The sequence below is a fragment of the Penicillium taxi genome, assembly GCF_028828555.1.
Source record: "Penicillium taxi strain IBT 34144 chromosome Unknown utg000001l_segment0_segment0, whole genome shotgun sequence".
NCBI lineage: Eukaryota > Fungi > Ascomycota > Eurotiomycetes > Eurotiales > Aspergillaceae > Penicillium > Penicillium taxi.
This window is the reverse complement of record NW_026643203.1, coordinates 1,083,565-1,097,847: the sequence shown is the minus strand read 5'-3', so window position 1 is coordinate 1,097,847 and position 14,283 is coordinate 1,083,565. Positions and strand designations below refer to the sequence as shown.

Genomic DNA, 14,283 nt, shown 5'->3' with positions numbered 1-14,283 from the left:
TACCTATCTATTGTCTTGGGATAATTGGAACTTTTCCGAGGTTTCAAGCAAGATTTGAAGCTTGAGATGTTGATGTCCCGGTGCCGGATTACCCGGACTTTTCCTAGTTAAACAAGTAGAAGTTGCTAGGTAATTCAGTTCCTCGCCATTACTAGTTTTATAACTTGATTATCTGTGGAACATCCTTAGCCCGGTCGCGTGATTTTTAGGTACGGACCGACGGACGTCCATGTGGCCCCCTTGTTACCTCAAAGAGGTGACAGATTAAAAGATGGAAATTACTAGGTGGACATATCCCCCTAGCAGTTCCCTAAAGGATATCAGATAAATGAAGTTCGGTGTTCCATGTGATAGATGCAAGTTAATATTATGAAGGCAAAACAAACATCCAAGGTATAATTGGCCCAAGAAAATACTCCAAAATAATCCCAATCGCAAAAAGCAGTGATAGAAACCCCAATGAAACCAAAATCCAAAAGAAAAAAAATGTATGATGACCACACCAGATGATAGGTAGCATTTGATGAATGATGAATGGTGATATGATGGCGGCGATAGATCTTGTTTCCAACGGCGAAAGACAAACGTGAGAAATAAAAACGTAAATTCAACGCCCGATATGCAGTAGGATGCTCTAGATGGAAGAACATGACGGTAAATGGTGAAGAAATGGGTACGATCAGGGGGTAGGGATAGGGAAGAGAAAGGGGAAGGGGCTGAAAGTTGACCCATGGCGCTAGAAAGCGGAACATAAGAACTCAAAGGATATTGGTCATTATTTGTTGATGTAGATTCAAGATGAATATGATATATATTGAGTGAAAACTGGTCAAGATGGCACGTCTGTCATTTGCTGATCAGCATCGTGAGTGATAGTTGGTGGAGCTGAATAGAGAGCTCGGCGTTGAGTATTGGTTGTCGCCTCGAGGTCGTCGAGGGAACCGATACCGGGGGTACTAGAGACACTTTCGATGGCAGCGCCGCGGTCGAAGTTGAATTCATCAGGGGGAGGGGCGAAGGACCAGACCTCCATGACTGTACGACCAGATCGATTGGCCATGATAACAGCCTTCTCATCCTCGAAAGCAACCCGCCATACAGCCTCGGCTGGCGCTGAAAGTTCACGTAGCAATTGACCGGTCTTCAGGTTCCATACCTTGACACGGCCATCACTGCCACCACTGACAACGCGGGTATCGTCGAACTGAAGACTGGTAACGCTGTTATCATGCGCTGCCAATCGATGTATAGCCACATTCTCCGTTAGTGACCACACACGGACAGAGCCATCCGAGCCACCAGTTACCAGAGTATCACCACGCATCTGTAATTGGCCAACCAAGGAGGTGTGTCCTTGCAAGATGGCGTGGCACTGTCCGGTTTTCGGGTCCCAGATTCGGACGCTGGTATCCAAGCTGCCTGTCGCAACTCGTCGCCCATCGAAAGCGATCGCATAGATCTGACTGAAATGGCCGGAGAGTGTGCGCACACATCGGCCTTGGGAAATACTCCATATCCGGGCCGTTGTATCGTAACTACCTGAAACTACTAAATCTCCGTGGATCGCAAGACACCTAACACTGGCCTGGTGCCCAACAAGAACGTTACGACAAGTTCCCGTAGCCAGATCCCATATCCGGAGTGTGGTGTCTCTTGACCCGGAAATGGCCGTGTTTCGATCAGACATTTTCAAGCACCGGACTGTGGACGTGTGACCACGAAGTAAATGAATATTTGCTCTGTTAAATGTCAGCTTTTGCTTTTTAAGTGTTCGGAGTTGTGACCTACCCAGTCGCCATATTCCATACCCGCACCTCTCTATCGCATCCTCCGCTGACCAATATGTCGTCCCATGGTACCATGGCCCATACGCCCATCACGTGCCCTTGGAGTGTTTTCTGGTTATCACCGTTGGTGTCATAGACATGGATCTTGGCATTGTCCAGAGCGACAACAATATATTTTGAGGTAAGGTGCAGACTGGTAACAACGCCTTGATCAGGATTTATATGACGTTGTGTACAACGGCCTCCTTTGTTCCAAGCGGATTCAACCATGAATTTCTGCTTAAATTGTGATCGATATGAAAAAGGCTGAGAGCGGCGACTCCTTGAGGGAAAGTGAAGCCACTCGCCGGAAAGAGTGCGGGGCAGCCCAGGAGGAGATGCGATGGAAGATTCAGCAGCTATAGCCGAGCGTTTATGGCGCACATTTGCAGCATGCATATCCACAGCTGGCTCTACAGGCGGAGGGGTCATCGGGTCCATATAATCCTCCTCCGGCATGCACTGTACGGCGTATGCATGTTTCTCACAAAGGTTCTTCCATGTTATGTCATCTGATAGTAGTGTTCGCCACCGCCATGAGACTTGCGATGCTCGGGCTAACGTCTTGGGATCGTCAACGAAAGACAGAACCTAAGGCAAAAAAAGTCGGTCAGTAACAGGTTCCTTAGCGCCAAATTGGAATCTTGACTGCATTTCCTTACCCTCAAACTAAGTTCAATCGGCAAGGCCCGAAATGGATCCTTTCGCAACCGAGGGCCGACGTAACTGGAGACAAAGCTGAGTTGTTGGCTATTGCATACGTCCAAGAGGCCCTCTAGAAGTTTTTGTTTTCGTGAATTTGACAGTTCGCCAAAGTGAAGTCGGAGATTCATCAAAAATATGCAGTCCTCCTCTTCGGTGGCGGTCCAGTTCGGTGGACGCTGATGCGGAGTGGGACTCGGTGCGGGAGTCGGTGGAGATGCAGGAGCTGAAGGGAGCAAGTTTGCGGGTATTGAAGTGATATTTTTCTTGCTGGTGTTAAGGGGTCGAGCAGGAGTAGCGATAAAACTAGATATGGAGTCGCGAGTGTTGGGACGAGAATGTGACTCGAGTTTGTCCATCGCCGTTCTCGACTCATTCTCCGGATCGAGTATTGGAGAATCCATTATGAGAAGCCGAGCGCCTCTCTCACCAGGGGGTTTCGCCCGTACTACTACAAAGTACGGAGTATTATATGTCACTTTTTCTGATACGGCAAGTTAACAGAAGTTGACAGCAGGCATCAAGGAGAAGCTGGAGAGGTGGAAGTTTAGAGTGTTATCTCTATGAGGGGCCGTTTTTTCCGGTGTCGTATCGGAGGCTGGGTAGAAGTGATGACCGAGGGAGAGGGGGAGTAAGAGAGAGAACAAGTTTAGGCGTATGGAGGATAGACGGAAGATGAATAGAAGTTTGTATAAAGATAAATAATCTCCTTTTTTGTTTTTCTGCCTTTGCGGCCCAAAGATAGCGATATTGGGAAAGGAGTTGAACATTCCAAGCGGAGTTTCGAATGTCGTGACCCCGTGACAAAGCCGCCAAGTCTTTGCCTTTTCTTCTCCACTTTCAATACTTCAATTCCCCCCGAAACATCAGTTGGTTTTGCTTAACATTGTTGCTCCACCAGTGGATTCGATGACTGAGACATGCCTGATCTTCATGAAAATATAAAAGCTCTCTCAGAGTCTTAGAGTCTTAGAGTCTTAGTATATCTAAGTTTTAACTCAAGATGTTACCCGAGTCCTTGGTCTAGGAATTGTAACCATGGAACCAACACTCGAAAGAAGATGATTCAGACGAAAACTGACGAAAAACTTTCATCAGATGAAACCCCAGATCAGCTGAACGAGCAAGATCGAGGTATATCTCTCTCTTATATAGGAATCATGATCCTGATCCGGTGTATCCGTAATCGCAATTATGACCATGTTTGTAATCTAGACTCTCTGATATTACCCCATTTTAGATCTCTTCCATTCCTATATTTCCTTTTCTCTCTCATTCCAAAAAGGGTATATACTCTCTTCACGTTGCAGAAGAAAAAATATAAGGCAAATTATTCAAACACATCTCATCGGCTTTAACATTCCGGTATTGCCTTCTCCGGTTATACATGCAATGTTGAAGTTAGATATCAAGAGGCAAAATGAAAAAGAAATCGAGATCAATGAGCATGACCAATCTGCAAGAAGAGTGGCAGAACCATACCCACCACGGATGCGATCAAGTCTCTCATGGACTTGTCTGATCCATTCTGAGAGTCCCGGGAATCGCCATATCCATTAGTAGGCAGTTCTCGCGTGCTTGAGCCGGGCCCGTTCTCTTCCATCGTGTGCATTGCCACATACCTACGTCCAAGTTAGTCAATTATTAGACAATTAATGGGCGATAAACTTACAAGAAGGTACCGCCGGAGAAAAGTAGGAGCATTCCAGTCCGCCACAGAGAGCTGGCCTCGTCAGCGTTGGATGAGCCTATCAGGTGCGCAAAGAGAAAAGTGGCCAGAGCACCAACTGGAGCTGCTAGACTGAAGACCAGCAAATGGGCTCTCGCTGTGCGACTCGACAGACCCTGCTTAAGCAGTACAGATGTAAGTCCGAACGATGCAGGAGCCTTATGCACCATAATGGCGAGGAAGATAATAAAACTCAGTCCAGTATCCGAGCTGGAGGCACCCAATGCAATACCATCTGCCGCTGCATGAATCACTAGACCCGTAGTAGTGGCAAAACTGTGACTACGTCGCGAGCTAGATTGGCCTGGATTGAGCAATCCTCCGTCACGAATAGGTGAAGAGCCCCTTCGCAAGCCGGAGCCAAGGTTGTCAAGGGAGATGTGGTAGGGAGTTCTTTCCTGCTTGGTCGAAGATGCAAATTGAGGCATTTTATCAACCAGATACATCAGTATAAATCCACTGATAAGAGCAACACCAATCCAAGCATGCGGTGAGCTCTCATGCTCCTCTTTCTCTTCTTTATGACTGGATTCGCTCGATGTGTCCTGCTTTCGTACACGGAGTAAAGCATGCGCATCAGCCGACTTTCGATCGTCGGAAATGGGCAATGTCGATTCGCTGTCCGGAGACAACAATGAAGCAAGGGTATCAAATGACAACGTGGAGTCGTCGTTTCTAGTATACAAGATCGGTGTGGCTGCCGCAGACACCCCCTGCGATTGCCAATCGATGTTGACTGATCGCGTACTAAGGCTTTTCCGAGCGACTGCGCTTGAGCTGTAGATAGTTTCAACGCCCTCGGGTATAATAACAATCAAGGATGTCCCGACAAGTACTCCCATTCCAAGAGAGGAAATCAGGCGCAGTTGGGATGGAGATAATGTAAACGCGAGAGGTAGGGACCCGACCACGAAGGAACTGTTCAGGGGGATCGCATGTTAATTCATTGAAATCATTTGTCGCATTGCGAGTGATGGATAGGTCTCACGTAATTGCCATCACAGTGCTCAAGGCGAGCAAAGTGAAGAGTCCGTCCATAGTGGTTGTCGCAAGGAGCTTCACACTGTGCCCTGATTTTACAACACGTTCATGACACAGGGGTCTTGTAAATGGTCTTCCTCTGGTGGAATTAAAGGGAGATGAGAGGGCTGATGAAGGAGGCAAGATGGTTCAAGCAAGTTCAGGATCCACGGGCAGGTCTCAGGTACCGCCCACTTCGGATCAACACATCCCCGCTAGCTACTACTTAGATTTCTATTTTTATGGTCTTTCCTTTTGTTATTGTTACTTGGATTCCAGTTCATTGAGTACACTAGTAGATTTTGCTCTGTCTATATGTGCTAATATGCACGTCCAACGCTCAAGTCCCAGCTGTTTCTGGAATATCTTTTTTGTCTGACAAAGAAAGGGATAGGTCAAATGCAAAGACTTTCAAAGGTCGACACTGGGAGGCTTAGGCCAGTGCCAGAACAGTTGAGTTGCCTGATAAATGGGCGCTCTATACATCTCGTATAATAATAATTATTTACTCATTTTCAAAAGTTCATATTCCCTTGAGTCTCCTGTAGAAGTCTCATCAATCTTGGAAAGCATTTAGTTACGGGTTTATAAGGCGGTAAGGGTAAGGCGGTCTATCAACATGGGTGTAAATGTGGGCTCCGGAGTTACTCCGCATTTAACTTATGTTGAACTTTTTGGATGAGGTATTTAATTGATGAAATAGATGATTGATTGGTCTAGTAGCTGAGCATTCTCAAGGATATGAGAATCTCAAATCAATGCAAACTAAACAAACATAATGACTAATGAATTAATCTAACAACTTATAAATCTGACTCAAATTTCAAATTACAACTGGGAATAAATTCGATTACCCTCTATGCAATAGACCGAGGGAATAGATGGACTAGAAGTGTCCTCCATTTATAATCTCGCACATATAAGATCTCCCGCTCTTGACCAAGTCCAAAACTTACAGATATGACGGTTAATACTCGGATGACAGAGTCACGCCCTGGCGATGAAAACGACCGTATAGATGAGACTACAGCTCTCCTTGGGTCTGAAACAGAACAGACTGAAGTAGAAGAGGATGAAAAGCCGCTCCCCACAAGCCAAATTCTTCTTCTTTGTTATGTTCGAATTGTCGAGCCACTTGCATTCTTTAGCATCTTTCCCTACGTCAGCCAGATGGTTCAGGAGAATGGTGGCATCAAGGACGCGGATATTGGCTTCTACAGTGGACTTATTGAATCATTGTTTTCCTTGACACAGGCCATCGTTATGATCTTCTGGGGCCGAGTATCTGATCACCTCGGACGCAAGCCAGTCCTAGTCACATCCCTGTTCGGTGTGACTGTGTCGATAGGTTTTTTCGGACTGGCAAAGAGTCTAACGCAGATGGTTTTGTTTAGATGCCTTGCCGGTGTCTTTGCTGGTTCTATCCTCACCGTCCGCACCATGATAGCCGAGCATAGCACGGCAAAGACCCAGGCGCGGGCATTCAGCTGGTTTGCTGTTAGCGGCAACCTAGGCATCTTCTTGGGGCCTCTCTTAGGTGGCGCTCTTGCTGATCCGGTTAGTCAGTACCCGGGAGTCTTTGGCGGTGTCCCCTTCTTTGATAAATATCCCTACGCGCTCTCCAGCTTTATAGTAGCGCTGGTGGGACTCACCGCTGCAATTACCAGTGCTCTGTTTGTTGAGGAGACCTTGCAAAAGGATCCCGTAGCGGCGAACGGTGATGGGGAACATGCAGTACCAGACACGTCAACTCAGAGTGAAGACCTCACAACATGGCAGCTGCTGAAATCACCAGGGGTGACTATAGTCATATATGTATACGGACACATCATGACCCTTGCTTTCGCTTACACAGCCATTATTCCTGTCTTCTGGTTCACCCGCGTAGATCTCGGCGGGTTCAGCTTCACGCCACTTCAGATCTCGCTGATGATGGGGCTGAATGGTGCCGCCCAAGCAATATGGCTTCTCCTTGTCTTCCCCTTCTTACAACATAGAATCGGGTCGAATGGAGTCATTCGCCTGTGTGCTATTGCCTATCCGTTTTTCTTCATAGCCTGTCCTTTTGGAAATCTCCTCCTGCGATTGGGGACCGATGCATCCATCAAAGCTTTCTGGATCACCATGCCAGTGATGCTGGCTATCGGATGTGGAGTCAGCATGAGCTTCACGGCCATCCAGCTCGCTCTGAATGATGTCTCACCTTCACCAAGGGTCTTAGGTACTCTGAATGCGTTAGTACTGACTGGTTCAAGTGTTCTAAGGGCCTTTTGCCCAGCCCTTTTCACTACCCTATTCGCGCTGGGAGCGAGGACGCAGCTGGTGTGGGGTTACGCTATTTGGTTGCTGATGCTCTTCCTTGCCCTCAGTTTATCGTTTGTAGTGAGATATCTGCCAGAGCCCCATGGTGTCAAACGTCTAAATGGTCAGTAGACTCATGCGGAGAATAGAATATAAAGAATCTTTATACCAGCAGAGACAAAGAAACTTCAAGGTTAGAATGAAGACCAATTTTTCAAACAGAGCTGTCATTCAAATACCTAGGTAGCCCGGGTGCTAGAGTACCTTCCAAGATTTATAGTTTATACTTGCCAGAGCCATATGGCCTTCTGGGGAGCCTGGAAGTGGATATCAAGCACGGTGACAAGTCGCAGCCGAGCGAGCAAAATAGCGCGTCAAACTTTAAAGACCATAACATTAAAAGCCCTGGAAGACTAAGAGAAGTGCAGGCTGCAGGATAAGTTCCCACCTAGGCAAGTGGTGTTCTGGAAGCAGAGGTTTCTTCACAACCTTAGAACGAAGTTGTACCTAGCAAAGGTACCTGAATATCACAGCGTCTCGCAATGTGATCTTCTGTTTTGCGTTTAGATAATTTATGTAGGTAGTCATCCAGCTGGTATTCAGGTCCACGGTTGGAACCTGAAAGTGTAAGTGAGAGTGAGAGGTGGAGTGATTTGAATCGGCGAGACGACAAGTGACTTGCTTTTACGAAACACTTGGAAGATGATAACTCCAGGACTGCTGACTATATTAATCCGACTTCTTGTTATGGCCATTCAAAAGTCAGACTTCCTTGGTGATTGCTTCCATCTTTCGAAGCAGGAGCTGCCTCCGCATAAAAAGATAGCGGAAGCCCTAGCTTCATTGTTGAAGGGAGAGAATTTTGAGGAGGTGACTCAGAGCTCTCTTCTTCATTAGTGTCACTTTCTCTCGCATCACCATGCAAGCTGATTCCCGAGGTCTGTAATATTGCGTTGTGATGCTGTGAAAAAGGTTCAAGTATAGTGTTGGAGCCCCAGTCTCCGTTCCCAAAAATCGATTGAGTCGGTGGCTCCAAGAATTGTGACCTCAGTATGACTCCAGAGCTAGTCGCTCGGTAACATTGGAATGTTGATTTCTTTATTCTCTGCAGAAAGTTGGTATGAGAAATACCCATATGATGAGATACCCATTGACAAGAAGGATAGTATGAACAATATCTTGGAAGTTTATTGAAAAGCAGATATTCTACTTGTTCAGCCTCGTTCCTGGGAAAATCTTTTTCATACGTAGATACCCTTTTCAGCGAGATATACTTCTGTTTGCTAGAAATTAGGCGAGCAGATATTGCTGAGTAGAGCTGTGACGATAGCCATGGTGGGGGGAGATGCAGGTGAGAAATTAGAGTCGAATCCTGTCACCTGGGAATGGATTTGTAGCCTCAAGCTCCTAAATAGTAAACTGAGAGTGTCAACTGGTAACGCACAGCGAATGATCTATTCGGTTTCATACAATCATTGATCAATGCATCCATCCAAAATATTCGCCATCCCGAGCAAAAGGCATCGTTCTCACCAACTTTCCTTGAGAAATGCCACAACTATTTTGAAAATAGCCCAGAACTACGTATCATTGGCTACTCCAACCTTGAATAAGCTTACGCTGCTAAGCTCCACCCAGCTCGCCAATCAAGAACCGGCAGTTGGTCCACGCGTCTGACATGGCTGCTGGCTCCCTAGAAAACGATGTGAAGGAAATGAGTGGGGTATAGGATACAAACAACAATGCCGTTTTATGGTGTTCCGAGCAAGAACTGCGAGAGTTGTCGAGAGAGGCGGATTAAGGCAAGTGTGGTATCAATAAACAACTTTGAATTGAACTAACACCCGATAGTGTGATCGGATAGAGCCAGTCTGCTCACAGTGTAGAAGAGCGGGGAAATCCTGCGGTGGATATCATGATATTTCATCTTTGGTGTTCCGCAGTGAGAATGAAAAGACGGCTCGACGGTCTGCAGAAGCAAAATCTAGGTCGGGAGAGCGAAGGAAGAAGCCGGATTCCAGTCCAGATTCATCATCTTCAACCTCCGAAAGCATCTCACTTGCAGTACGGAACAAGAGATATATTGTTCCCACTCCCACAATCCCTAAGCCGGTCTCATCGTCCGTGGAGGATCAGGGATTTAACTTTTTCTTCTATCGTTTTGTGATCTCGGCTTCAGGAATACAAAAAGCATCATACAATTTGAATACTTTTCCTTTTTTGGCTCACATCCCCAAAGAACCTCCCCTGCAAGATGCTATTGTATCAGTTGGGTTAGGTGCCCTGTCAAATATCACTCGAGACCGATCTCTGCAGATTATTGCAAGAGAGAAATATGGAGCGGTCATTAAAAGTATCCGCCAGGCTGTGGGTAATACTCAGCAAACCAATCCTACAAAAATAATCAGGATGATGGTGTTGCTGAGTCTATATGAGGTACGTACTCAGCCTAAATTGGCGTGATCTACAAGCCCTAGAGTTTAGCTAATTTTCTATATAGATGGTCTCCTGTGGCCCAAAACAAATTGATTCTTGGACAGTACACCTTGATGGTGCAGCAGCTCTATTGAAGCAGACTTCATTTAGCAAAGCATTGACATCCGATGCACGCTCGCAGCTGCAATATCTCTATATAGGCATTATCAGATACTTCTTGACGCCGGATCATATACCACCTCAACTGCTGAACTATAGTCTAGAGGCTAGTTCCTCTTCCTATCCCGATACACTACCAGCCTTTCAATTGGTCGATCTGCTCATTCGGTTTATGAAGCTCCACTTGTCTATCCGCCACAATCCAAATGTCGATGTTGGGGCTATAATACGCTCAGCATCTGCTCTAGATACAGAAATGGAAATGTGGGCGAGAACTGTTCCAGGGGAGTGGACCTTTTCCATGTACGAATCCAACGATATGGAAAATACGTTCTACGGAAAGTACCTTGTCTATCATGATGTGTGGGCAGCAAGGGATCTCAACCACTATCACTCGGGGCGAGTGATGATCAAAGAGTTGATATTGAGTCAACTAGCTCGGAAACATTCTATCACCCCAGATGACTTGAATCAGCGACAGCAAGCATTGGATACAATAGCTCGCATGGCAACAGGCATCTGTGCCGGTGCTGCCAGCCAAATGAAGGCTTTTAGCTCTGGGGTGGCAACACAAGAGTCGGGACATGCACCACCATTGAATGGTGTGTTCTTGTTGCTATTCCCACTGTCTGTTGCTGGTAGTGCAGCTGCCCCAGAGGAAGTACATGAATGGGTTGTTCAGTCACTCCAGAAGATTGGAAATAGAATGGGAATCCAACGAGCTCTAGAGTTGATCCCGAGATTGAAGAAGGCTCGAGAAATTAAGCGTCGACAGAATGGCGGAATAGCAGAATGGCAGTATGATAATGAGAGGAGACAATTATTAAATTAAATTGAATGCGGAGTACAGACCCACTAGTCCTGATTAGGTCATAATCAGACGCGCAGAACGCGACTTTTCTTATCCGGCGCATCATCTTTATTTCTTTGTTTCTTTACTTCCTCACTTCTCTACACCACTTGAAAACTTTCCAACCCTCAAATCTGCCCAGTATGGCGGCAGTTGATGAAGATTGTAGATCATCCTGATTCCACTATGCTTATTGATGAAAATATCTAATTGATACCTCTAGGGACATGCGATGCCAACGATGCGATCCATATCACTGTCGTGCAGCCCGGCGAAACCAAACCCCAGACTCTTTCAAGCTTTCACCCTCAGTTTACATATTCCATCTTTGGTGACGAGGAACAAATTTTTGGATACAAGGGTCTGATCATTCGCTTGCGCTTCGCTGCCCATGACCTCCGTCCTCATTTACACATCTCCTACGACCAGAAATTCAACGCTGTCGATGACACAGTTGCGGACGATGTTTTGGAAACTTTGAGGGAGTTTGTGCAAGAAGGTTGGTTTTAATACTCTGCGTCTGAATGAAATGGAAATTAATGACGATGCTAGACGCCTTGATCACTCTACCCGAATACGAAAAAGCCATCCAAGAGGACGCTGAAGCAAAGGATTTTACCCCGCCTGGAAAACTCGCCTACAGCTATGAATCAGATGGCAGGCAATTTGAGATTTGGTCTGGATCTCTTGCGGATCCCAAGGTGCGATGCATCCTGGACCGCGCCCAGGTTCTGGTGTCTCTGTTCGTTGAAGCCGGAACTCCGATCCAGACAGATGATCCGGAATGGAGCCTTGAACGATGGATGGTGTTCTTTGTGTAGGCGCTTTCATGAAATTGTTGCAGATTATTTGATGCTAATTAAGTGCCTCAGTTATGAGAAGGTAGCTCCCACAACCCCAACCGCTTCATCATATGCTATCGTTGGATACGCAACCACCTACCGGTATTGGCTTTACAAGAAAGATGGCTCTCAAGATCCTGATTTCAAGAACGCATCATTCCCTCTCCCCGAGATCAAAATCTCTGAGCTTCCCGCCCGGCTTCGGATTGCTCAATTTATGATTCTCCCTTCCCACCACCGTGCGGGCCACGGCAACAATCTCTACACTACTATCCACGCTGCTTGCATTGCGGATCCTACTATCATGGAGTTGACAGTCGAAGATCCCAACGAGCAATTTGATGCACTTAGAGATACTGCCGATTTCTGCCTCTTGCGGCCCGAATTTCTTAAGCATCACATTAACATCAATCCCGATCCGAACGGGATGTATTCTGAATCGAAATCATCGTCGACAAAACTCACAGAGCACTTGATTCCGCAAAAGGTCTTGAGCGACATTCGCACTGAGTTTAAAATCGAAACCACCCAGTTTGCACACGTCTTAGAGATGTTCCTACTGAATCAGATCCCTAAAGGCCATCGTGGTGCATCAGCCAATCTTGCGCGATTGCTGGTCAAAAAGCATAATGCTGAGGATCCTAACGACCGCCGATACTTCTGGTGGCGCCTGCTTATCAAGCAGAGGATCTACAAGAAGCACAAAGAACTACTGGATGAACTGGAAATTCTTGACCGCGCCCATAAACTGAATGAAACTGTGCTGACTGTTGAGGAGGGATACGAAATCAGACTGGAAGCCTTGAAAGGTCGTTTCCCCGTGCCATCCACCCGCCGTGAGAAGCGTAAACATGCTGTCTTGGACGATGATGATGAGGAAGAGGCAGAATCTGGCGCAGAGCTTGTCAAGCGTCCGAAGAATTGAAGCTCCCAAAAATTGAAGCTATTGAAGAGATGAAAACTCCTCTTTCTCTTTTTTATTCCAATATCGATATGAATTATGTTTTACTATTAAAGAGCGTTCAGGATTTGGGATATGTTCGGTTTTAATCTTCAATTCCGAACAAGGCCAATCAAATATGACTACATCATTAGAATCTACCGTATGGGGAGACTTGCAAGGTTGGTTCAAAAGTTGGGTAGTATTGTAGATGTATACAGAAAGACAACGAAGTTCGGTAGGGTATGTTATCACACCGGAGCAGAGCAGAACTAATATGTAATACCTACATAGGAACCAAGTTTATAGAGATCAGCAAAATCATCGCATTGAATTGATAACCTTTGGACACTCAAGTGCTGCTTCCAACCTTGGAAGATTATATGAGAGTTTCATACTAGTCCACCTACCTACTCGTTGGGAAATATATTATTGTCTTATATTTGAGGACTATTCATTCACTCACCTATGGACCATGGTTTTAGAAACTAGATTGAGAAATTCAAATACTTCATTTCCTTTGTATGTGTCAAAGGTCCGATACGGGGTTTATGCTGTACGTAAGCAGGATCCATAATGTGTGTATTTAAGCGGGATTTCATCCCTAGATAGACAATCCAGTTTCGTCAACCAATCTGGTTGGACGGTCAAAAATCTCATTTGACAGTATGTCAATAGCACGTGATAGTTTGGATTTATTGATGACTCATCAGTTTTCCCGTTCAGGCTTCGTCACTGTTGGTGCGGAGCTCAGGTACAACTTGCGCGCGCTCAACACTCTTGAATTTTAATCTCTTCTTGTCGACACTAGTTGCTCCTAGATTGAGAGAGTACCCTACTATCAGCGCAACTGCTCCCATTTATCCTTCCAATAGTTGTCATTACCAATGGTAGGTCAACCAACCTTCGTTCCGCCTATCCTTCACACCAGCTGACAGTCCTACCAGCTCCCTAACAGTATTCTGGTGGTCGCCCACGGCTCTGGAGTTCTTGTGGAGCTCAAGAGCGGTGAAACCCTGAACGGCACCCTTGTTTCCTCCGATGCGTTCATGAACCTCGTCCTTTCGAAAGTGATTCAGACCAGCCCCGACGGCAAGCAGTTTTTAGAACTGTCCGAATCCTACGTTCGTGGTAGCAACGTGCGTCGACCCAATTGAAGATCATCCTACAAATCCTACAATTTTTGACCTTGGCTAATACCTCCCCACAGATCAAATGTCTCCAACTCAGCGATAAGGTCATTGATGATGTCAAGAAGCAGGCGGAACAAAACTCAAACAGTCATCATCGCAGTGATGGTCGTGGACGTGGACGTGGTGGCCGAGGACGTGGTGGTGACCGAGGACGTGGTGACCGCGGCCGCGGCCGTGGAGGACGGGGTGGTCCCCGTGACTAAGTGAGCTGCTCTGGACAAGAAGAATGGGAAATTCGGTGGAGCAAAGGCATATCGGGATATTCTGGAGTTTTAACAAGGGACC

General features: G+C 46.3%; 7 protein-coding genes across 7 annotated transcripts; 5 read left to right on the top strand and 2 right to left on the bottom strand.

Annotated features, from left to right (window-relative positions):
• Positions 1 to 829: 829 nt before the first annotated feature.
• On the bottom strand, positions 830 to 2,932 carry N7495_000405 (F-box/WD repeat-containing protein; the record flags this gene model as incomplete). The annotated part of the gene is made up of 3 exons (XM_057203075.1): positions 830 to 1,739; positions 1,789 to 2,417; positions 2,489 to 2,932. The coding sequence occupies 3 exons, from the start codon at positions 2,930 to 2,932 to the stop codon at positions 830 to 832; spliced, it is 1,983 nt and encodes a 660-aa protein (XP_057067148.1).
• Positions 2,933 to 3,966: 1,034 nt separating this feature from the next.
• N7495_000404 (Mn(2+) transporter ATX2) lies at positions 3,967 to 5,295 on the bottom strand (the record flags this gene model as incomplete). Its single annotated transcript, XM_057203074.1, has 3 exons — positions 3,967 to 4,150; positions 4,201 to 5,175; positions 5,246 to 5,295. The coding sequence occupies 3 exons, from the start codon at positions 5,293 to 5,295 to the stop codon at positions 3,967 to 3,969; spliced, it is 1,209 nt and encodes a 402-aa protein (XP_057067147.1).
• A 942-nt stretch (positions 5,296 to 6,237) lies between these two features.
• N7495_000403 (MFS transporter) lies at positions 6,238 to 7,710 on the top strand (the record flags this gene model as incomplete). Its single annotated transcript, XM_057203073.1, has 1 exon — positions 6,238 to 7,710. One exon carries the CDS (start codon positions 6,238 to 6,240, stop codon positions 7,708 to 7,710), a length of 1,473 nt encoding a protein of 490 aa, XP_057067146.1.
• A 1,350-nt stretch (positions 7,711 to 9,060) lies between these two features.
• Positions 9,061 to 11,533, top strand: N7495_000402 (uncharacterized protein; the record flags this gene model as incomplete). Its single annotated transcript, XM_057203072.1, has 4 exons — positions 9,061 to 9,249; positions 9,445 to 10,014; positions 10,079 to 10,940; positions 11,247 to 11,533. 4 exons carry the CDS (start codon positions 9,061 to 9,063, stop codon positions 11,531 to 11,533), a joined length of 1,908 nt encoding a protein of 635 aa, XP_057067145.1.
• Positions 11,534 to 11,562: 29 nt separating this feature from the next.
• Positions 11,563 to 11,844, top strand: N7495_000401 (histone acetyltransferase type b catalytic subunit; the record flags this gene model as incomplete). Its single annotated transcript, XM_057203071.1, has 1 exon — positions 11,563 to 11,844. One exon carries the CDS (start codon positions 11,563 to 11,565, stop codon positions 11,842 to 11,844), a length of 282 nt encoding a protein of 93 aa, XP_057067144.1.
• Positions 11,845 to 11,875: 31 nt separating this feature from the next.
• N7495_000400 (uncharacterized protein) lies at positions 11,876 to 12,790 on the top strand (the record flags this gene model as incomplete). Its single annotated transcript, XM_057203070.1, has 1 exon — positions 11,876 to 12,790. The coding sequence occupies one exon, from the start codon at positions 11,876 to 11,878 to the stop codon at positions 12,788 to 12,790; it is 915 nt and encodes a 304-aa protein (XP_057067143.1).
• Positions 12,791 to 13,506: 716 nt separating this feature from the next.
• On the top strand, positions 13,507 to 14,201 carry N7495_000399 (U6 snRNA-associated Sm-like protein LSm4; the record flags this gene model as incomplete). Its single annotated transcript, XM_057203069.1, has 3 exons — positions 13,507 to 13,559; positions 13,764 to 13,944; positions 14,016 to 14,201. 3 exons carry the CDS (start codon positions 13,507 to 13,509, stop codon positions 14,199 to 14,201), a joined length of 420 nt encoding a protein of 139 aa, XP_057067142.1.
• Positions 14,202 to 14,283: the final 82 nt, after the last annotated feature.